Source organism: Apteryx rowi, unplaced genomic scaffold, assembly GCF_003343035.1.
Source record: "Apteryx rowi isolate R43461 unplaced genomic scaffold, aptRow1 scaffold_172, whole genome shotgun sequence".
Lineage (NCBI taxonomy): Eukaryota > Metazoa > Chordata > Aves > Apterygiformes > Apterygidae > Apteryx > Apteryx rowi.
The window spans coordinates 1,108,729-1,132,830 of record NW_020447997.1 but is presented as its reverse complement, the minus strand read 5'-3'; the positions used below and the strand labels follow the sequence as shown (position 1 = coordinate 1,132,830).

Here is a 24,102-nt window from a genome sequence, read left to right as displayed (position 1 = left end):
TGAGCTAGCCCCTGATGACAACGGGAAAAAAAAGGTGAGGGGGAAGCATACAAACTTCTATCAGAGCCACACTTCAAATTTATATCTTAAAGAATACTCAAGAATACGTACTTTCCAACTGTGAAAGAAGAAAGCCTAGGTTATGGTTCAAGTGCATCCTTTCTTTCTGAGAAAGGAAGGAAATTCCAGTTCACGGCAATCTTGAAAATTATGCACTTGCCTCTGAAAGGGGACTCACTTGACCATAGTGGGATTGATTACAGTCACCGAGCAGAGTGGAACAGAAGCCAACTAGTTATGCCCAAAGTTATTTGCTCTCTTGGGGAGGATTATTTAATGATTTATACTCTGACCTCCCTCTACTTGAATAGGTTGATGATTTCATGTGTAATCATATCATACCCAGGACCACAGGCAGGCTTCCAAAGCCCTTTGGAAGACTGCAGCTTAGCATTACCTGTGAGACAGATTTCACTCAGAAAGGCTGGAAGGAGACACTTTATGCTCAGTACACATCCTTATTTCTACCCACCTTTGTTCCTCAGCCAGCGTACCAATGGGTTAACACACAGAGGGTACAATCTGAGCATTTAGAAAATAACTGGCAAAAAGTTTGCAAAATAGGAGCTACTGGACAAAGTTAGTTTATGTTCTGTGTGCTCTATTATGAAGGCACTATAGATAGCTCAGGGAGTTGAGGGTTTTTTCTGTTTACAGAATGAAAACTAGTTTCAGCTATGACTGCCTGGATGCAGACTCAAACTACAAACTCAATACCACATTGTTCCAACTTCTTACACAGCTAGTACAAAAACAAACCTGAACATTCTCAAAGACAGACAAAGATTTTTTTTTTTTTAATTGTTATAGCCCAATATTAAGTTTAATGGCAGGCTAACTTTTCCACTGCAACAGGCCTCTCCCTGGATTTCAGTCTCATTGCATATTCATGTTCAAAAAGACAAAATCGGATATACCTGCAAACAAAAAGCAACAAGTATTATAAGTTCTTAAGGCCTGGCATGAAATGCAACTGGAAGACTATTACTAATTAGTGCTGCAATTTAACAGTGTAATGTAGGCACTCTCAAGGTTGAATGCTCTAACAGTCTATTTATTTTTCAGACATTTCATTGGATTAGAGTGATGTTCTCTAAAAATTTCAATAAATGAAGTCCATCAATTAAAAGAATCAACAGATGCAACATTTTTCATTCCCTTGCTGCATCTTGTCTAGGTAAGATTCCCCGTGGGTCCAAGTGATTTAAACTTCATATACATCAGGAGGGTTTTCCTGGCACAAGCATGCCATACAGTCAAACCAATAAAAACCTAAAGTTATTCATAGAACCATATATAGTAGTATACAGGACAAATAAAAATCATCTTATAGAATTTACTGTTCTAGAAGTCCTGAGAGAGGGAACGGAAAACAAACAGGGAAATCACAATCCTTCCTAGCATGTTTATTCTACCAACCAGTAAGGGCAGGCTTGACACGAGTCTATGCCCCATTTTACAAAATAAAACTCTATGTCTTTCAGTGACCATTAAAGTTCTAACATTTAGGTTTAAGTCAATCACAGAACCAATCTGAAAGTTGGCCAAAGAGAGCATGCCCTGGCTCACTGTTCCTATCCCGTTTCATTGCACTATTTCCTGAAACCATGTGGCTATATCCCTTTTTATCCAAACCAGTTACATATTTTGAGTGAACTCCTGTCAATACTATGATTCAACAGAAATTCTGCCATCAGCTTCAATAAGGTCAGTACTTCATGATTCAGATGCAGGTGAAAACTTAATTCAAATTGCTAAAGTATAGGCTAAAATAGATTATTCAGATTCACTTACAGAAGGCAGACTAATAAGTAGCTCAAGTCTGCTTGGAAAAGAAGAATTCAGACACAGAGGGCTCCTGTAGGATCCATCCTCTCCCATTTATTTACACTTCCATAACATAAAACTATTATCCGTTAGTAAATGTTTTCTTTATTCAGACTAGAATGTGTCCATGCATAAGCAAAATTGTACTCTTCACCCTAGCTCAAGGAATCTAGTTTCTCTTATAAGCATAAAATCCTAGTTCCACTTCACAGTAAACTTTCAAAAATGAATGAGACACTGGAACTACATTGCAGTTTTTAAGGCAGGACAAGCACACCTATTTCCCATGCATTTATTAACAACTTCATGGAATAACTTCTTCCTGAAGGGTTATTACAGCTCAGCCTTTTATTTCACTCAAGTCCACTGGAGTAGAAAAAATATGTATTTTTTTATTTGTTTCTCCTCCCTTATCCCCCACACCTCTCCTACACAAGTTGTTGGGTGTCAACCAAAACCAGACCAAGTTGTGGCTCATAACTGAATGGCCAGACTAGTAGGTGGGTGCTTGCATGTTAGCAAATTACACCAGATTTAGCATCTGTTATCTCCATTAAGCTTAAGACATTAAAATATCACTAAAAAGAATGATCGACTTCAGTTTCAGTTAACATGACTACAGACTAAAGGATTAAATTTAATGAAGACTGCTTCTGATTTCTTGAGTCTTATGGTTTGACTGACCCTGTATAACAAATAAAATCTAGGAATCCTGAAGTCCCTTCCAAAATGAATTATGTTATGATTCAATGAATCAGGCATAATCATCTAAATAACTAATAATTAAATCAACAACAGTAAATCTACTGCTGAAAACCACTTTAGTTTGGATTATCTGTCCCTCCAAACTGATTTGAGACTCATAAGGACAAACAAACGGAGAAAAAATAAGGGGGAAAGAAGGGGGAAGGACAGAGACAGACAAAGTCAGTCACTGGGTCTACATACTTGTTAATGGCTCCCAGAGGAAAGACTTTAGAGCCCAAACCAGGCTAGGTCTATTGAACACCCAGCTAAGAGAGTACCTTGGAAAAATGAAGGTAAGTTAAAAATTAACCCAGAGAAGAGTATAAGCAAGAACCTATCATCTGTAACAGGTCCCAGAGGATCCGGAAAAGACATAAATCATTCTAGAAATATGGCTTAAAAAATTATGAAAAATTCTGTTAATGTAAAAGGTACATACTATAAGAGAACTTCAATTTATATAATCCTTATGCCAGGACAAGTGGTGATTTAACATTTTATTCAGGGTCATCAAAAACTAAAAGAGTTATAAACCACAAAATTCAAGTGCCATTCTTCAGCAGTGTTTTAGGCAAAGGACGATACTACCACATTTTTTAAGACTGTATTAGAATATATTTCTGATAGCAGCAGGTGCCCTTCCTTTTTGCCTTGAGGTTCACCTGCACTGTATTCATATATCTTAACACCAAGAAACATCACACTATCATAGGTCCTGGTACAACTCAAATCACTAAAAGTCTTGCAGTGAAACATAACATTCACAGTTGGAAACAATGTTATTTCCAAAAGGTGATCAAAATGACTTTACAAAACATTCACCTGAAAAGAACAGGGAAAGATATACCAAGTTAGCAAAATCAATATTTTCCAAAGTATCCTTCTGACAAAAAAGTGCTAAAGGAGGACAGAGTTCCACCTGTCTGTGCTTCAAGAATTCAGACTACTACTTTATTCTAAAGTACTTCATACAATTTGAATAATTTCACATAAAAAAAATACAGAACTGCCGATCAAGTCCACAAGAACAAAACAAGCTAAGTCTTAAAACTCATTTTCAAGTTATTTATATAGAGACTGCTACCTTGGATGTTGCAACTACAACTGTACTTCACCGTATTTCACAATTCTATGGACCAGAAGGACATGCCCAGAAACTTTTCTGTGATATAACAGGGAATGATGGGGTAAGTTTGAGACTTAACATAATTAAAGAATAACGGATAAATCTCTCTACACAATAAGAAAAAAACTCAACCAATTGGCAAAGTGAACAAAAACCTTAATGAAAAGCAGCTTCTTCAATAACTCATCTCTCCCACCTAGCACTGTCAACAATTTATCCAGTGACCTGCTCTGCTCTGCTGTAACACTACCATCTCCTCCATAAGGATAACACAGGGATCTAGCACAGGTCAAATAGAAGATGAGCCTGGCTTTCAAAACAAGAAAAAAAAAACAAACAGGAAAAAACACACCTTTGATCATTACACTCACATTATCTATCTTTTGCCTGCTACAATACAAAAGCTAAGAGACCAAGCTCAGCTGTTGAGATTCACTTTGAAGTGCCAGGAAAGAAATACCTCCTCTCTCCACAGGCTCTGTGTACGCCACCTCCCAGCATGCTGAGAACTAACAGGTTCTCATTCAAACCCATCTCTCTAGTGCACAACAAACTTTTATTAAACTGAGGAATGCAGGCAGTTACCTGATGGATATTACCTAATTACACAAGAGACAAGGAGCTATAGCTATACACTTCCTAGTTTTAATTCTGATTCCCTTTCACTATTAGCAATTTTTAATCTTCAATTACAATATCCTAAAGGCAGGAACGTAGCTTTAGAAATGAATGCTATTCACAGTCGCCGGCTACTTATTAAAAAAAAAAAAAAAAAAAAGCAGGTAACATTACCCTAGATTTCAGGTGTTATTGGGAAAAGTCAAGAGACCTTCCCCAAGTACCCTCGAAGTACCACCGTAAATTACATGCTTTGTAATATAGCTCTAAAAATATTGATTAGTTATTTCCACATATCAAGTTGCAATAGATGAATGCTAAGTGTCCAGTAACAGCATATGAAACCAACTGAAAACATGATGTCGGTTTTACCTTGTAAAGGTTTGGAAGGGGAAGGGCAGGAGGACACAATATATTGAACAAGGAATCCATTTTGAAATAATCACTGTTTTCTCCGGTTCTAAATCCCTTTCTTTCCAGGGAATTAACTTAGTGCATGATGAATCTGATTTTAAACAGCTAAACCAAATGGCCAGTTACATCTCTCTCAAATCTTATGAGACAAATATCAACATGATACGAAATAGGACATTTCCTTGGCCACAAAGGAAACTAATTTGTAAACATATTCCAATGCTAATTTCAATATCACAGGAAGTAACAATAAGAAGTTACCTGTTTATATCACTGAAAAGAGATTTTTCTAGTTCTCAACTAAACTATAAACCAGGAAAGAAAGTAATACAAGTATGGCCAACATGCTAACAACAATGCTTAAAGACAGTACTTAGACACCTACCTAAATTATTTAGAGCCCAAATTTTGGAACCTGCTTTGGAAAGTGCTGCCCATAAATCAAATTACTGAAAAATAAGTTGCATTTTGGGAAACATCCTACGCACTAAATACGGGATATTTAATTTAGCCTTTGATTTCACCCTGAATCATCTGCTTACTTATAGCATACATAAGGAAAAGCAAGTAACCAGCAGAATAACCAAACAACCTCCCTCCCCCTCAAAAAAAAAAAAAAAAAAAAGGACAAAAAGGACACAAATACAACAGACTTGATAACACTTACTGTATTTCTGTGTCCCTCTTGTCTTGTTTTGCTATTTAACAGCTTCCTTTCTTGTTATGTACCTGAGATTAAGAGGTATAAAATACTATTTCAAAACCTGCTATCTCATTACTATATTTTGACTTCTTTGCAAATTAAAAGTACTACTGATGTGGGGGGGAAGAATAGGATGGGCATATAAAGTACAATATTTGACCTCTAAAATACATGTCTGAATATTTTACATACATAGAGGGAATAACTGATGTTACAATACCATCTAAATCTAGCAGTGGTACCTTGATCCATTCAACTCTGGCTTCCAGTACAAGTATAGAAGAGTTACGTAGATGAAAAGGAAGATAAACTGCTTCTCAATACTGAAAATAGTTTCTATGTTAAATCAGTTCAGAATTTACATTCCCCATTTTTATTGTGTATATATGCTAGAAAAGAATTACAGCACCCACAGTTCTGATTCTGAAAGCAAAATATTTCTGCTAATTTATGCAAAGTGTTTTACAGTTAAAATTATTATTGGGAAAAAAAAACAAAAAAGCTATCCAGCTAGGAAATGTCTTATGAAAAATAATTTTAGATTTGTTTCTTTTGGAGAAAAATCCAAACAGATGAAAAACTAACTTACTCCATTTATTGCAAAGACACATTATAACAAACCCAACACAATGGAAGAAAACCTCACAGAGCGGTATTGTTCACAAAATAAAAGCAACCATTATCTACACTGCAATAAAAACTACAGCAGAAGAATCTTTACTTAAAGGACAATGTTTATCCCCCCAAAAGTGATTATACCAACTTGTTCCTAGATTATGAATTTTCTTCTATAAATTACAACTTCCACAGAAATTGGAAAAGCTAAAAGTTCAGAAGCATCTCACAACAGGGCAACAAAACTTCCAACAGCTGTAGGGGAAGCACCATGCTTTTACTGGGCTCAACCAACACGCTATTTGGTTCAGAATTTGCTTCTAAGACCCTAATAGAACCAAGCTTTCAAAAAATACCTTTATAGGTCTCTGCAACATATGCTAAAGAGCCAGCTACACTTCTAATACAAGGGATCATCAACACAGGCAAAAGTATCTTCAGTTCCATATCACCCAAATAAGGGAGGGACTTGCATACATTACTCAGAAGATTGCCATCAAAAAAGCACCGCAGTTGCACATTTAGAAGAAAAAGCAAGACTGAAGAGCTGGAAGGAAAACAAGCACCACAATAGAAAGAAAATTGGACACAGTATTGCATATGGACTTCAGTATAATAATCATCTCAAGGATAAGGCAGAAATCAGCATTTTGTAGAGTTCCACACTGACCTGCTAATTTCCGTTCCCAATTTATTCCTCTAAAATAAAACTTTCCTACTTTTTTTATTATTTACCACAATAGATGAATTTTCAAGTGGTTTATTTTTCTAACAAAATGTTTGGCCTATGAAGCAGAGTTTTTGCACACAGAAGTCACTAATGTCTCAATTTGTGCCTTTTCATAAATTTAAGATCATCACAGCCGATTCTAGAGATATAGATACTCACTGATCTTTCAGTGTTAGAATATATGAGGCAACAAAAAAATAAAGTTCTTATATAAGGTTTTCTTAGGCCTGCAGTGATTCTCAAATATTTGTTTTCAAAATTGGATATTAGTTTAAAACAGTACTGAAATAAGACTATTTTAGCTTTTGATGAGGTATTACCAGAGGCTCTTAAAATAAACTACACTGTTATGGGATATGGGAGAAGGATCTCTTGTGGATTAATTATTGATCAAAAGATTAAAATACATAAACAAACACTCCACCCCAAGCACAGGATTATATGGCCAGTTTTCAGAGTGAACAGAAGTTACCAGTGCACTTTCCCTATTTCCCCAAGGAACTGTACCAGTACCAGCTTTCTTCAATTATTCCATAAATATATCAAAAAGAGAGAGTAAATGAAGAAGTGGTAAATTTCGATTATAAAAAATATTTTAAAACAGTCAGAACTACATGTTAGTAAAGTGTTGCAAAGTTCTCTAAAAAATTAGCAATAAAGCAGCAGATAAAATTTGGTGTAGATAAACACAAAAGAAACAGGCTAAAAAATAACTGTGCAGTGACAACAATGTGGTAACTATTGTAGCCGTAAGAAAAGAAAAAAAGTAGTATTATTCTCCACAGTTTAAGTGACATCATCTCAGAGCTCAGTGACAGTCAAGAAGGGCAAGACAACTCTTAGGAATGAATAAGAAAGGAAGAGATGATGAAAATAAGTATTATTATGCCATTGCAGAAATTGTTGACACGCCCTCATCTTGAATAGTGCATGCAGCAGTGATCATCCCAACTCTAAGTTATACGAGATATGTAGAAAAGATACAGAGAAGGGCACAAGAACTAATCAGAGATTTGTAACAGTTGCTATACAAGCAGAGACCAATAGACGTTGATTCTTCAGTTTGGCAGAGAAGAGGAGAGACAGACAACTGGCATGTAAAACAAAGATGTTCACGAAAAAAACCCAACATTGAATTATGAAGTGCATAGGTAACAATTAATCATTCTTATTCAGAACAGAGGAACATGGTAGAAATAGTTAAATCACTGGTTGTCACACAAACACGTCAGTATTTTTGCCACAAAATGTTTAAGTCGTTATTGTTGCCACAATTACAACTAGAGTCAGAAAAATTAGCCACCAGCAGAGAACAAATCTATCAGTAACTACGAGAACAGTGACCAAGAGGTTGACTCTGGCCGGGAAACCTCCTGTATCACTAATTGCTGGGATCAGCTGGGAGAGTATGCCAGGCAAAGGTAGTGAAAGTGTTTGCCCTGTACTTAAGCTCTTTCCTTAAGCATTGTTATTGGACACAATCAGACCAACTACACTTAGCTAAACAGACCTTTAGAAGGAGCAAGGAAAAGAGGGAAAGGAAGATCTCCTTTATCCCATCTTCTACTGTCTTATCTAATAAGCCTAGAAGAAGTATGTACTTAACTACCACCAATTTCCAATTCTATTTTGTTGAAAATTGATTATCCTTACGTGCCTTTGAAAATTCCAGTCAATACTGGTCCAGTAATTTAAACTCTTATCCAATTCTGTCACTTTATTGTGACTTTTAAAGGAAAACTCCAGTGGCAGGCTGCAGGCAGATTAAAAACAAACAAACAAAAAAAAAACCCAAAAAACAAAACAAAACAAAAAAAAAACAAAACAAAAAGCCCACCACACACAACGTAAAAAGCATAAGTAGTACCTCTTGAGGTTTCAACTTTTCTATGTCTGTGGAGAGGTCTGAGCTTTTTCCATGAAGGCTGCCATTTTCCTGTAAACAGGCAAGTAAAGTAGTAAGAACAATTAGGACAAGAGTAACATTCTGTACTGAAATCTATGAGGAAAAAGCACTGGATTTTGTAGCCTTATTTTAGCAAATGTTTAACATGTTAACAAATAAGACAATTATAACTTTTTAAAGTCTGTACGTCACCACGAGGAAGCATTCAGGAACTCAAAAGGCAAACAAACTGCATCATGTGCCCTGCTTGCTGAGAAACTGATCTGTTCTCTCCCAATAAAAACCTGCACACTCATTTTAGCTCTTCCTCACACTCATTTTAGCTCTTCCTCACACTCATTTTAGCTCTTCCTCACACTCAGTCATCTGATCTGGTCAGGGTAAGACGTAGCAGTCAGAAATTGTCTTTATTCAAAATTCTTTGAATCAGTAGCATAATGTGTTTCACTAATTATTGACTAGTTGAAAGAAAAAAAAGGCAATACATCTTGATCAAAATGTACGCATACAAACTTGATCTAGACTGCTGTATGAAGTCCAGTGCTTTTCCAGTGATTTCAATGCAGAACAGAATTTCCCTTGTTCTACTTTTTGCAGAAAAACATGGCCATGGATTGAATTAATGCTTTTAACAGTTATAAATTCTATATACAGACAGTACGTATTTCATGACCTTTTGGGAGAAATACAACACTGGAGTTTTCCTTTAAAAGGAAAGGAATTTAAACACTTAAGAATTTAAGAATTAATAGAAAATCGTTATCATTTAAATGATACTCCAGACAACTGTCTTTCAATACAGTGCTCTAGAGAAAGCTGGTTTTCCCTCACCCATCATCTACGTGCAATGAAGGCCTGGACAAAGATCAAAATTCACGGGCCAAACCCTCTGAATTCCTTTGGGTACCCACTTAACTTCGATTCAACACTATCTAATCTGACTGTGTGGGATAAATCTATCTTATTACTCCTCTGTGCCTGATGATCATATCCCCATGAACCCAAGGAGATGCAGATGTTCTGCTGCCTTTCAACAGCTGGCACCAGAGACTTGCATCTCCTTTCGAAGACAAGCACAGCAGACTCCCAGGACAAGCTACAGCTCCGGTCAGCCAGTAGTCCCAAAGCCCATCAGGAACACTTCGGAGGCCAAGGAGCCAAGCGCCAACAGCTCACAGCTACAGGCATTCCGCCAGAGAAGTTTTATGGACAGTCTAACATCAGGTTCTGTGCTAACACAAGACTTACTCCGAGCAAATTTACGTATTTAACAGGTTTTCCATAAAGAAAGGTAGCGTAGGTATCTGTGAAAATGCACAACTTGTAATGAGAATCTTTCAGTTAGAATTTAGGACTAGATTATTATTTTTCCCCCCCACATGATTTCTGCTACCTTTTGACAAAAAAATTTCCTGTCAAAGTGAAGGAAACTTTACCAAGTTCAAAATTACACAAACAAGCACATAGACACTATAAGAAAGCAAGCAATTTTAAAATGGAACAGGCACATACAAAACATTATCCTGGGGGGCAAAAGGGAGAGGTGAACTTGATGGTTTCCTTTTAAGTCTAAGTTTACATATAGACTACTAAGTGTTTTCCTGTTCTAAATTTTAGAGCGAAGCACACAAAGCTTTACTATAAAATCATTAACCTCATCCACAAATAAAAGTATGAAAATAAGTCTGTGTCAGTATTTTCCATTTTTTGAACCTCCTAAAAATCAAAACAGCTTTAACCACCAATCCATAAAATTAGATGTAGTTTATAACATATTTAGTCTGAATTAGTAAATACCTATCAAAATAGCATGCTCCAGTTAAATGAACATACAGATTTTCACGGACTTTTTTTTTTTCTTTTTTTTCTTCTTCTTTTTTTTTTTAAACAAGCTGTAAATAATTGGTACTACAGAATAAACTTCCAATATCATCTCAAATTACTTACATGAGGAAAAAATCCTTGCACTTACACAAAAAAGGAAGAAATATTTGAATAACATTCTGGGGAACAGATTCCACCAACTCTTATGATGCTCAGTTTGGCTAGAATGCAACTGACCAGCTAAAACTGTCCTATAATAATGATTCAGCAAGAATTGTTTGCTGGGAGGAAAAATTTGTATTTTCACATACTATTTTAAGTCTAAAGTTACAACTGCTGTGGGGAGAACCTGACCAGTAGTTAACATCTCTGTTTTCTGAAGTCTTCCATAAAGCTCAAGCCAAATTTATATTTACAGTTCTTCTGTTGCTCTTAATGATACACACAAACAGCACTGGCCTCTTCACATGATTCTAGCTTCTAGTATACCTCTGTTAGAGCACTAACGTCTGCCTTTATCACCACCTTTATTTGGTATTATTTGTGGGAGGCTGATTCTCAGCCGGTGTTTAATTTCCTGCTTGTGCACTTCAGTTACAGTATACGTGTGTGTGTGTATATATGTATATGTATGTGTGTGCGTGTGTGTGTGCACACACACACACATTTTATATATACATATATACATATACATATATATATAAATAAAACCACCCAGGCACCCCAACTTTACATTTTTGGAATTCCAGTTGGCTGACCCTCTCCCTGAGAATATATGTGATTAATACAGTGCCACAGCCTAGGAATCACAAGCTCATATTTCAGTTACGCAAGGTTATGATTGATTGATATTGATCAGCAGCTTCATGAATGAGTAAGTGTCAGAACACTAAACACTTACCGTAAAAATACCAGTTACTAAGAACTGCACAGTAAGTTTCCATTTCAAATGTAGACAAGACCGGGATATCTAAAGCCTGGGCTTCATGCCTCAAGTTACGCAGGATGTTTAAAAAGGATGCCTAATCTCTATGTTGCAGCTGTCAGACAAATACAACCCCAAAAGTTCTTCTGTCCTTTTATTATAGCTTATTTATTGAAGATCAAGGGGAAAAAAATTAAGATTCCAGGATGAATCTTTCTAATACTCACCTCTAAATTCAGGTACAATATCCATTGAGCTGGACAAGATCCACAGTCTCACAACCTCCCTGATCCCCCACATCATTCCACAGCAAAAGAAAGCCAGAGCTACAAGAGCTGACAGCTCTCTGGCACAAGGCTACTGAATCAGAACAGAATATTTGAACTACGTTCATCAGTTATGCTATGTATTTCTATTAATTAATTAATTGGGGACTTAAACCATTGGCTTCTTAGGAAGTAGATATTCATAAAAAGAAAACTGAGCAGATGAAAAGGAATGCAATTTATTAAGGGGAAACTTTGTTCACATTTATTTGGGTTTTATCAAGTCAAGTTTACTGTAGGGTATTAGATACTATTAAAAAGTTTAGATCAATAACAGGATGGATGCAGCCGCAACAAGGGTAGGATGGGGGTATTCAGAAAGTGATGCCTCTCTCCAACACCATGATGCAGCACATGCTATAACTGGGTAATGTTAATGGAGAGGCTAGAGTTCCCTACACTTTGCCAATAAACCTGTTCCTGAATAAGTAACATGATTTCTACTTTAATTTTCTGACCACAAGGTAAAGAAAACACATGCTATCATTCAACTATACAGTTATATACTTTTATTTTCATAACTACTAAACCTATATATTTTTTATCTTTAGAAACATGAATTACTATTGCAGTATATCAAAGTTATTAAAGCCTCTAAAAGATGCTAGTCTATACAAGAGGAGCTTACCCTTCAAAAACTTTGCCAAATCATCTGCTGATTTTCATTGCACATTCCCATAAACTTGAAGTATGAATTATTAAGTGGGAACCTTACCCTTGAAGATTCATACGAAGGACTTGGTTGACCACTTGTTCCCCAAGATGTGGCACCTGTTCGCTCATCCATACCTAGCAATAAAAAGAAAAAGTACAGACCTATAATAAAAGACAGCAAAAAGCAGAAAGTTCTCTGAATTTGATTTCAGCGTCAATCTCCTCCACATACTTAAAAGCAGTAATTCTAAAAACAAAAAGTTAACGTTAACAAGGAACTTGTTAATGAAGTAGGCTACAAAGCAACCTATTCGTCTGGACACCTGCAGCTGCTGAAACCTGGAGCATAAAGAGTCAGGAAGATTTGCCCATTTGCAGTGCCTTCCCCACACAATCCATAAATTAACTCGAGTAACAAAACAAATGCAACCATGGTAGCCTCGCTTTTTGCACAGCCTCATTTATCTTACATCTTAAGCACTGACTATTGCAGCACATACTGTGAAATGTATTGTTGTTATCTACTCCTTGCTCTCATGTCTTGCTTGAGCATTGAAAAAAGTGCCAAACTATTTCCCCTACTGGGTCTTTACACTACATGCAAGTTACTTTACCATAAAAGACAAGACAGAATGCTTTATATTTCAGTTGGGGGGGAGGGAGAAAAAAAAAAAAGAAGAAAAAAGAGAAATTCATGATGTTGTCTCTACTGATACAGGAATCTTTTTTTAATTTTCTAACGGTTCTTTTAGAATCGGTTCCCTTTATGCAAATCCAGGCTACAGCTCAAAAAAGAAAGGGGAAAGAGAAAATAAGGAGCTCTTTAAACTCAACATATATAAGAACATAGAACCAAAAAATACATTACCTAGCTAACAATTAGAAATACTGTTGCCAACACTTGTTCCAACGAAATAATTACTCTTTACTCAAAACTTATTTAGTTAAAACATCTTTTAAAACACATTCCAAAACAGCCAATTGTAAAAAGCACTTGGATTTTTACAGCCACTCATATAGGATAAGATTGTTACTCTACTAATTAGGTCTGATTACATGTATAGCCAGAACTTGTATTTATTTAAGGGCGGAACAATTCCATTCTCAGTGGTGCACCCCCATGCCCCTCGGCCTGCAGAACTCCCCTAATTACCTTCTGCCTCCTGGCACCCAGACTTCTCTCATAGTTTTGATGCACGGTAGAAATTCTTTATGAAGCTCTGTAGTGTCACGATTTATAAATAAGAACCAAGTGCAAGTTACTCCACACAATCACCCTTAACCCCAAACTTTATTAACTTACTGCAACTATAAAATTTTTCATGCATATACATCAGACTGGTCACATCACAAAATAAAATACAAGAAAATACAAGCTGATATGTAAATAATCACCTATGGAGTAATAGTATTCTAATCATTATTTCCTTAGAAATGCATTTTATGAAGCTATAAAATACTGTTGTAACAAAGAGAGCCTGAAGAAGGCATGTTAAACTGAAAGTACAGTACAATCAGCCAGATTAAAAATACAGACTCCTTTTGTGTACTGCAGGAAAGATCCTCAAGGCTGGAGAATGCTCTTTAGAAATGAAAAAAAAAAAAAAAAAAAATACTGAGCCAACAATTTGTGCAAGTTTGCTGCATTTTGCAGCTGACAGCATTGTTGTTGTTTTATTGTAATTGATCCAGGAGCTGAGTTAAAACTCGTGGCTGGCACTGACAAAGGCAAAAGTAATCTTTTGGCACAACTGACTCTTTTCTGCCAGAAACAACAGCATCAGTAATACAGTGATTATCATAACAAGTTTTCCATTGCTTTAGTTTCAAAAGGAACAGAGAGTAGGAGGAAAAAAAAATTAAGAAAAATATCTTACTGCAAGACAAAACATTTCTGAAAATCTAAGACACAGTACATTATAAAAACCTATTTAGGAAATATATCAATCCATGATTTAAGTACAGACTGTTTAAATGTATGACTCCCTAATCAGCAAAACATATTATTCATTTAAGAATTGAAGTCAATGGGACATAAGGACCTATTTAAAGGTTCTGCTAAATAAGCACACGTATAGTGGAAAACTGTCATATTTTTCTTCAGTCATTTGTATTATGCAAACAATTTGTTTAAAGAAACCACTCTAAAACAAAATGTAACATTTTAAGATGGGAAGGAAAATTAATTTCTAAGTAGTCTCCTGAGTTTGTTCTTCAAAACAAAAAAACCACCACCAACAACAACAACAAAAAAACCCAGCACAGTTAGCCACGTTAGTCAGGACCACTGAACACTGTTGTTTTCTACCAGGTGTCTTTTTCCTCCCTTTCATGGGGCATTATTTTTTTTCCTACAAGCCAAAAATAGCCTTGCATCTATATCTGCTCTTTAATCAGAATTTGCACATGAAGTACCTATACGGACACTTCAGAACCTCCTGGAAGACTATATGGAGAAGTTGGCTCTAGCACGTCAGGAACCCCTGAGCTCCTGCTACCCCACGACGGTTTTGTCACTTGGAGCGACAGCGCTGCCGTCCCCGGCCCCACTAGCGCAGCCCACACCACATCACTACACTCCCCGCACCAGGAAACCACAGAAGCTTCTGCAGTGGTGCAAAAGGAATCTCTTCTGGTCTTTAAACTATTTAATGTTTTTTTCCACCAATGGCACAGATGAAAAACAACCAGTCAACTGCTGCAAGACACAAAAATCACAGCAGCAGGGAACAATGAGGAAAATAAGACTAATGCAGTGACCCAAACAAAATCTAGCAGGCTGGGCACAAAGAAATAATACATACTTTAATACAGCTAAATTGTAGTTCTACATCAATAAACCAGGAGCATAAGATACAACTTCAGGACAGAGGACCCTGCACTGGGAAGCGGCAATCCTGAAGAGAGTACAGGCACCATCTTGGGTAATAAATTCAACACAAGGTCTCAAAGCAACAGTGTGATCAAATGGATTCAAGCATTTTCCCGGAAAATACAAAACAGAATGGAACTAGGGAGATCATCATCTTTATCTAACCCCTTCTACGAGAAAACAGTGTTCAACTCCGGTATCCACTAATTCATCGAGGATGTTAAGAAGAGACAGAAAAGCTGTAGGAGTTATCAGTGCACTGAAAAATACTCTGCACAGGGAAAGGCTCCAGTAGCTCAACCTGCTTAGGCAATCCAAAAGAGTGGGAAATTCAACAATCACCTGCAAATATTTTTGTAGAGATAATACACTATATGCAATCAAGGAGACAGAAGTCTAACGAGGTCCTACCCCCACCCCCACTTTTTTTTTTTTTCTTTTTCTTTTTTTTAAAGTAGGCATCAAGGATGGTAAGTCATTGAAATGACTCAGGAGTTGACTTCATATTTTTCATAATCAAAATTGGTTACTTTTATAGAAGCTACGCTGTAGTTTAACTGAATAATTCAGTGAATTTGGTCCTGGATGATTCAGCTGGCAGCCTGCAGCCTGGTTCTGGCTCACGCAGCAATTGCTGTGCCCTCCTGCTGCGCCCCAGCAGGCACCAGCCCAGGGCACCAGCGAGACCCGCTGCTCCTCACTCACCTCGGCAACACCAGGCCAAGCGAGCAAAGAGGCCTTCTACCTTTATAGATTGAATTCTACATATATTTTAAGGTTTTTGCTTAATGTCACTTTTCAAACAGGATTGAGAGCATTTAAGGTTCTTTTCAAAGAACAATTGAAAAAAAATTGCTGCCTCATTATTTCAACATATGCATTCATTTTGAAGAAACAGGTCCAAACATTTATCTAATAAAAAATTGTTTTTTACAATCAAACTGAAAATTACTGTTCTTGGTGGTATAAGATAAAGGAGACAATATTTAAAACTTATTTCAACAGACTCAGGGTCTAATGTTCTTGTAAACAAGGTAATATACTTTATAGGGTTACCATCTGCTATGATGTTGATCAAATAAGTGATTTGACCAAAGAAATCACATTGTAGATTGTTATAGCAGCTACTCAAGGTATGAGTTTCTATCTTTTATAGCTTCTTTATCCAATTTTGTTTCAGAGTAATGATATTGCTCCAGATCAGATTCAACAGCTGAAATCAATCGTAAAAAAACTAGCGCACAAAAAACAACATTGATTGTATTTTGCATCTTAGACACCCAAACCAATCAATCTACCATTAGACTCCATATTACAAAGGTCTAGTGTAAAGTATGACACAATAATTATGACACAAAATTATATTTTAGATCTAGACTTTCTAGTGAGGGGATGCAAAGGCAAATATAATATGACAAAGAAATACCATCTCAATTAAAAATTTTAATTTTTCAATAGATTAAGAATAGCTCTTAGCTTCTGCTTGTTGATTACAAATAAAAAAATATTTCTCAAAAACAGACTTAGTATTTTTAATAGGTTATAAATGATTTTATTCTGTTAACAAAGTACCTAGAATTTATAAGTCAAATAAGCAAGTAAAGACACCAGAGAGATATTTCCACACACATATTACCATGAAAAAACATTACTTAAAACAGAAAGGAGCTTTGACAATAGATTTCACGTGGTGGTCTTAAAATATACAAAGCTATGGGCATTCATCAAATTGAGAGGAGAAATGAAAGCCAGGCAAGCCATCAACAGTCTAACCACTTAAGTGCCATTGAAATAAATTCAGATTCAACATTATAATTAGGTTGAAGACAAAACACTTTCATTTCAAGCAATAAAAATAGAGGGATTTCTCCTCTTCCCCCTTTCTCTCCCCCAAGGAAAGACAAGGGGAAGTGTTTAAAATATGGAAAAAAAAACATGAGAAACTTCAAATCTCAAACTATACTATTTCTTGGAGAACATACAGTTTGCATTACAGCATATAGATATAAAATACAGGGCAAAACTTCATGTAATCTCAGAGTACCTGAAAGCAAAACAGAATACCCCATTATATTCAGACTGAGTGGACTCTTAAGTGGACTTTTTCTCATTTACAGTTTGTAGAGAAAAAGAGAAAAGGTCACATTATGGTACATCAGAGGAAAGGAAGTCACTCTTGTTCCAAAGAGTCTCAAGCACTCCCGGTCTCGTGGGTCAGCCAGAAGGGGTGCTCAGACACCCGGCTCCAAATGGAGTCTTGCTCTGAGTATACAAACTACATTTTGTCAATTGGTTTTGACCAAAATGCAATTTATCTGGTCAGTTCCTGCTGTTCTCCTCACTCCCTCAAATCAGGAAGGAAATTTCCTCACTGGTAACAAAATTGCCAGTATTTTTACTTAAGGTACCTGCTGGAGTACCAAAGGAAAGGCATCTCTTTTTGTACTTTCTGTTCAACAGAAGATTAATGAAAGTGGTATGGCTTTGTTGGGGGGGGGGGGATCTATCTTGAAACAAAGTAATTTGGTACAAGCTCTAGACCCTACAGTTTGTTTATGAAAGTTCCCGGGATAATTTTATTAAATTGCATCATGCTGCTCACTCTCCTCCCTGCATTAAGCCATGTATGAGATTGAACAGCTAACTCATTGTGTTGGCTAAGAGACAGATTCTACTGTGTTTAACTGTTAGTTTCATTATGCTTACCTACCCAGTCAGGTTTATAAACCATATGAATAAAAGGTCTTGTTAACTACCTGTAACTATATTTGATGGCAGACACATTAAAAATGCATTAAAAGAATATATTACAGGGATTGAAACTATCCTGAGGATGCACTGGTTATCTCAATTATTACCCATGAAATACTAGCATCCATTAGACTATTTTCTTTCTTTGGACTGCAAGATCAGTTTGAAATACTAACAGTGACTATTAAGAGCAGTAAATTAATTAGTTTGCATTTATGAAACTAATGAAATTCAAGAACATAAGAATACACTACTCACATAGCAAAGAATAAACACCCCTGCAATGCAAGTTAATGGAGAAATTGTTTTAAGAATATGCAATAAGAAATGCTACCCAAAATTAATTCTTATCCCCACAATAAGCAACATCAATTAAAACTTCAGCAGAACAAAGTAACTTGGCTTTTCTGGGCAATGACCAAAATTTGGACCAAAAGTAGCATTGATAGGTGTTAAAATTTGCTTGTAACCTAAAACAAGGAGCAGCAAACAATGCTTTTTAGGGAAAACTGCTTAAAACCTAAACTTTCATAGAGAAAATGATATGCAAGAACGGCACTCTCTCAGGATAGAAGACAACTTCTGGCTGTACACTTGAACTTTCTCTAGTACAACAAAATACTTAAGTTGCATAAGTCAGAAGAAAAAGGAAAAATGCATGCTAGATTTACATAAAAATACTGAAAGCATCTTGCTCAGGAAAACTGATCAAAAGGTTTAATTTGTTTTAATGATATCTATTAAAATGACAACTCAGTACCAATAAAGCTGTTCCTGTAAAACTATCAAGTATGTTTCAGGGAGTTTTCCACTTATTACCTGATACAATTTGCTACAAAAAAGAAAAAACAACCACCCTCAAAACAGCTGAAGGGCAGTTACTACTTTCAAGTTAACTTTACAAACAATTCCATTGGTTTCTTGTAGTAATGGTCTGTGTACTCCCTACATAGAAATTATTAGGCTATAACTACTGTAATAACTGTGCTCTTAAAAAAAAAATATCCAAAGTTGTCTGTTTTCCTTTCCCTGTGCTGTTTCCTAGATTCTAAATCATGTCACACACTGAATCATAATCCCTGGACACTTTAAATACAATATAACCTACTCATGATAAAATTGGAATTGGTATTTCCCACCCAAACAGTACTAAAACAGAAAACTGCACATTGCTATGCCCCTATTGCCAGGAAAAGGGCATTAGGTAGAGCTCAGGGAAGAAGGCATATTTACAATAGTGTATGTAATACACTATACATTGGTTATTTATGTACACTTGTTCAGACAGTTCAAATATATAGTTTTTGTTTTTAGCATTAGCTTATAAGCTAGTAAGAAAAAAACGGGAATTCCCTACAAGTCTGCAGAGATGCTGGGAAAACTGCACAGTAAAATTACTCTTTTTGTCTGAAAAAATATTTTTATTTATTAAAACAAGCCTTAAGTAAAATTCTAAAAGAAAAATTAGAATGCTAATCTTCACAAATTATATCCTGTATATAATTTTTACACCTGCGCACACACAAAGTACGTCACAAAACCTCCCTGGTTGCAAACATGAACAAGGCCAACCATCTTACAAGTCAAACCTTTAGCAGGGATACAACCTTGAGCTTTTGTTCACATGCAAACACATATACTGTTAAACTTATTAAATCGCAACATGCTGCTCATTCTCTTCCCCATATTGAACCATGAAGTTTCAGATTCAGTAGTTCTGACAAGCAAGTCTCAGTCCCTAAAATATTAGCTATGATAATAATCCCTTCTACTGGCATTTTTTTCTGTGGTTACTTCAGTTATGACTCCACAGCTTTAAATAACCATGCACTTTAAAATATGTATATTTATATACACCCCCCCCCCCCCCCCCAAATCAAGACCAGGTCACAAGACTGCACACACCAGGCCAAAAATACTCAAACCTTAATCTCGCAGTCAACAGCTACTGTTACCAATTGTGTTACAACATTACTGAAAACTGCTAAATCAAGCACCACAACAGCTCAAAACAATAAAATCTGAGTTACACAGTATATAACTGGGATGCTATGTAACTGAGACTCTAACTCTCACGGGCAAAGAAAACACTATAAATGTGACAGGTTTTGTAACAATATGTCTAAAAATACATTAAGAATAACTGCTTTCAGTCTTTCACTGTATTATAAGGTGTCCAAACTATGACCCTCTTGAAAACATGCCAGTAAATAGACCAGCACATTAGTACAATCAGCAAAGTAGCACAAATGCCAAATTCAACTTGAGATCAGTATCATACCATAGTATCAATGGTTGTAATGCATCTTTACCCATGCACAATTAAAACATAATTTGCATTATACAATTGCAAAAAATTAAAAATACTTCACTGATACTAGAAGATAGTTAATGCATTAATTCTCAAACCTGTGAAAGAAAAAGACCCCTTCTGATATACCAAACAGTTTAAGAGCAGAGAGAAAAAAAGACCTGAAAAAATATTCACATTTATACAAAATACAAAAACCTTACATCTTAGTATGCTACAATTTTGAATGTTGTTTAAATATAATGGCAAATAGCATAGTTAAGGAAAGGCTAATGAAATTCCACATTTACACTTCTATGATTAGAAACAAAGATATTTACAGATATGCAATTAAGATCATAGGAGTCTGAATCCGATCTTCAGAAGACCTAGACCAAGTTATTTTCTAAAAGCATGTGGAGGATATTTATACTTTTCTAGGGTGCAGAGTATCTTGATGTCAAATTTTTGGCTTCCCAACGCTTTGGCAAGAATAAAGCCTATTTACTAACAGCAGCATGGCATCTCACACTAGAAAAGCAAAATACTAATGGCTTAAGGTTTTCATAAAAGAAAGCCTGTAGAATACAGAGACATTTAAGAGAGAGAGGTTAACTTTAGATAGAACTTTTCTCACAATTACATGTTCTGAAAAGCACATCTAAGAGACTTGCCCAGCGAATTTAATTCTCAAGTTAGCCATCAGGGCTTGTCTGGACATAACTTTGGTATTGTATCTTCATAAGAGAACATCTTCTCTCTCAACTCAGTGGGGGAAAAAAAGTTTCACACTAAACACTGTATTAGAACTATAAAAACAAAGAGTTTACCTGTTCAGCCTTTAAATAGGGAAGATCATTTGACAGAAAAATGCAAGCACTGCACATCTGCTCATCTAAGTCAGAGATGCGGTAGGCTAGCTCTGAGCTGCAGGTGAAAAACCAATAAAAGTATTATAAGAAATTCTAACTTCGGTACTTATTACAACCTGGTTCATTCAGCTCCCTTGCGAAAAATCAGGCAGCCCTCTAAACGTCTCAATTATTACCCAAGAAAAAGAACAACAACAAAAAAACTTTTGCATGATGGACTTCCCTGTTTGCCCTGCAGCACAATGAAGCCCTGCAGCTTTGTCCAAGGGAGTGCCCTCTGCAAGAAAACTGCCCAAAGTGTGTTTTAGTTTGTCTGCTATTTTACGCATGGAGGAAAAAAAAAAAGGTTTAAGTTAAACTATTAAAAACTTTCAAGAGGCATCTCTTCCTACATTTATACAATACAAAATTTTAGCGGATGGCAGTTAGCACTATCTTATAGTATCAACGATTACTTTTTCCAGTACAGATATTGTATTAGTACTTCCCCCTCCATAAGCTATCCAAAAAGCAGTAAAAGTCTTTTCAGATGTTCTCCTTTTGTGGAGACCCCAAACCAACAGTTCTCAATAATTCCTTTCCTTCCAAAAGCAATAGCCAAAATCCAGGATGAACCAACTATGAAGATCCAGCATAGCCTGTGCTGCCAGCAGTGGCCTCCAGCTACTTTTTTTACTTTTTTTTCCCCCTCAATATAAAGACACTTCTTCCAAATACTTTTTCGACATGGCTTTTGTTGATATTTTTGACCCTCATTCTCAAAGTAAGAAAACTTTTTGTTTTGGTTTGGTTTTTTTTGTTAAGAGAGAGAAATCTGGCCTTAGGTTTAGATCAGGATATCTGCCCAAATGTTTGCTGACTCGAGTTCCATGCTGCCTCAGATGTTAACTGCGTGCTGAGTCCATCAGTCAGGCTGCGCGCTGAGAGTTCCCTTCCCATGACCGGGTGTGCAGGGAATGCTAGAAAGCTGCCGTGAGGCAGTTCAGCCTCCTACATCACCAAACAAGCTGGAAGGAAGATTGCTGCCCAACGCAAATGGGCCTGGCACTGGTACCTAGCAGTATTTCTGCAACTGAAATGCGTGAGGGAGCCTGGTTACCCTCAATCCCCGAAAACATTTGCTTCTGTTCATGAGGTGTTTTCACAATTTCCCTTTGTTTGAAACAGATACTGTTCCCACCTGTTTAACCAAGATGTCTCACCACATCTCAATGAAGTAATAAGCTGCTTGATGCCCATATGCACCAGTTTCTTCCTTCATAAGCAAAAAGCATCAGCTGACCTAGTACCTTCTGCTTCATGTTTTAACATTTTTCTGCTGTTATATCCATGTTGTTACAGCTTACATGGATGTAAAGATTATCTCCCTAACAAAGTTACACCTTTAAGAGATCAGTGACACAGAAATAAGAATTCTAGTGTAGTCGAGCCTCCCCATTCTGCACTATGGTCTTCAAATGCCAAAGAATAATTACAGCAGTTTAACTTCACTAATTTAGCAGAAATGTCCAGCTATTCTGAAAAGAACTTAAAGCAGTATCTCACTAACTACAAACACAGCTCGTTCTCCTATTCCAGAAAATAATTAGTAAAACTGGGGGGATCTGGATATGGTAGAAATGAGTCCAGAAATGTCTATATTTACCCTCACAGATTTTAAGGTTTCTCCAACAATAAAATCCACTAGACAGTCTTTCTATGCTGAAAAGCATCCTTACCTGTTAATTTTCATTACTAAAAAAAAAAAAAAAAAAAAAAAAAAACCAGCATTTAAACACCTCTGATCATTAACTTAGTCTACAGTCCAAAAGCAAGCAGCAATCAATAATTTTATCAAAAAAAAAAAAAAAAAGCCTCCTCCTAGGATGTTTTAAAACTCTTCCTTTCTATAAAGGCATAAAATAATCTCACAAGTTAATTGAGAGGTGCAAGATTTATAGGAATGAAGAACGCATTTCTAGGGTTATTTAATAAGAACACAGAAACCAGTAATTTTATGTTAAATTAAGACAAATAATGATGAATAGTTTAATATTACAGGTGAGTAAGAATAAGAACTAAAAGGATACTAAAAGAGAGAAAAAAACAAAAAAACCCAATTCCTTAGCACTGCACGAAGCAGGTGGCCATCAGGTAAGCACAGCTTGCCAACAGACCTGTTAGCCAATAAGCAAGCTATAGTAACATGGCTGCGCAAAGCAAGCCTTCAGACAGGCCACGAAGATTTAGCAGCTTCTCACAAGGGATTCTGATGCAGGAACTGCTGCCAGACAACACCTTGAGTCAAGTTGTACGTATGCAAACACAAGTCTATCTTACTAACACCTAATGGCTGGCTGCCACCCAAAGGAGGTCGTTCTGCTTTCCTTAACACTTCCTCGGCCCCACTGCCCACCTATTTAATTTTTCCTCCCTCATACTAGTGCTTGTCAGACCCTGCAGAAACCAGTTCAGGAAGGAACTAGCAGAAAAATGACCCATAAAAAAGCCTGGCTGGTTTCCTGCCAGATTAGCTCACAGAAGTATTTCAGGACAGGGCCAGAGAAACAGCAGTGCTGGCACGGAGGCCGGGAGGGGCCCGAGGCAGGGCTACGCGAAGGGCCAGGGAAGCAAGGCCGCTCCTCGCGAGCGTCCACGAGCTGCGAGGCTGACCGCGTGTTAAAACCACGGCGACTTCTTCAGGAAGAAAGTCACACTGCTGTGGGGTGAGGCATAAAATTCTGCAGCCTGCTTTGGGACCATTGGCTTTATTGGACTATCGATACTATGCCAGCGTGTCAGAAAAAAGTGAATAAATGCATGCTTGAATTATCCCAGATGTCTGTAATCTTCATAAAAGCCT

At 36.5% G+C, this 24,102-nt stretch overlaps 1 protein-coding gene across 9 annotated transcripts in view; it reads right to left on the bottom strand.

Moving 5' to 3' along the window:
- The window catches only part of TCF12 (transcription factor 12), a 183,158-nt gene that overhangs the window by 119,673 nt on the left and 39,383 nt on the right, over positions 1–24,102 (bottom strand). For 5 of the 9 annotated variants that reach the window (XM_026060890.1, XM_026060891.1, XM_026060896.1 and 2 more), the window contains 2 exons: positions 12,537–12,610; positions 8,708–8,776 (listed from right to left, as the gene is read on the bottom strand). The exons of 1 other annotated variant lie outside the window; for it this stretch is intronic. In XM_026060890.1, the coding sequence (XP_025916675.1) occupies positions 8,708–8,776; positions 12,537–12,610 (143 nt within the window). The remainder of the gene's footprint in view (positions 1–8,707; positions 8,777–12,536; positions 12,611–24,102) is intronic. 3 more of the 9 variants (XM_026060893.1, XM_026060895.1, XM_026060897.1) reach the window with 1 other exon arrangement.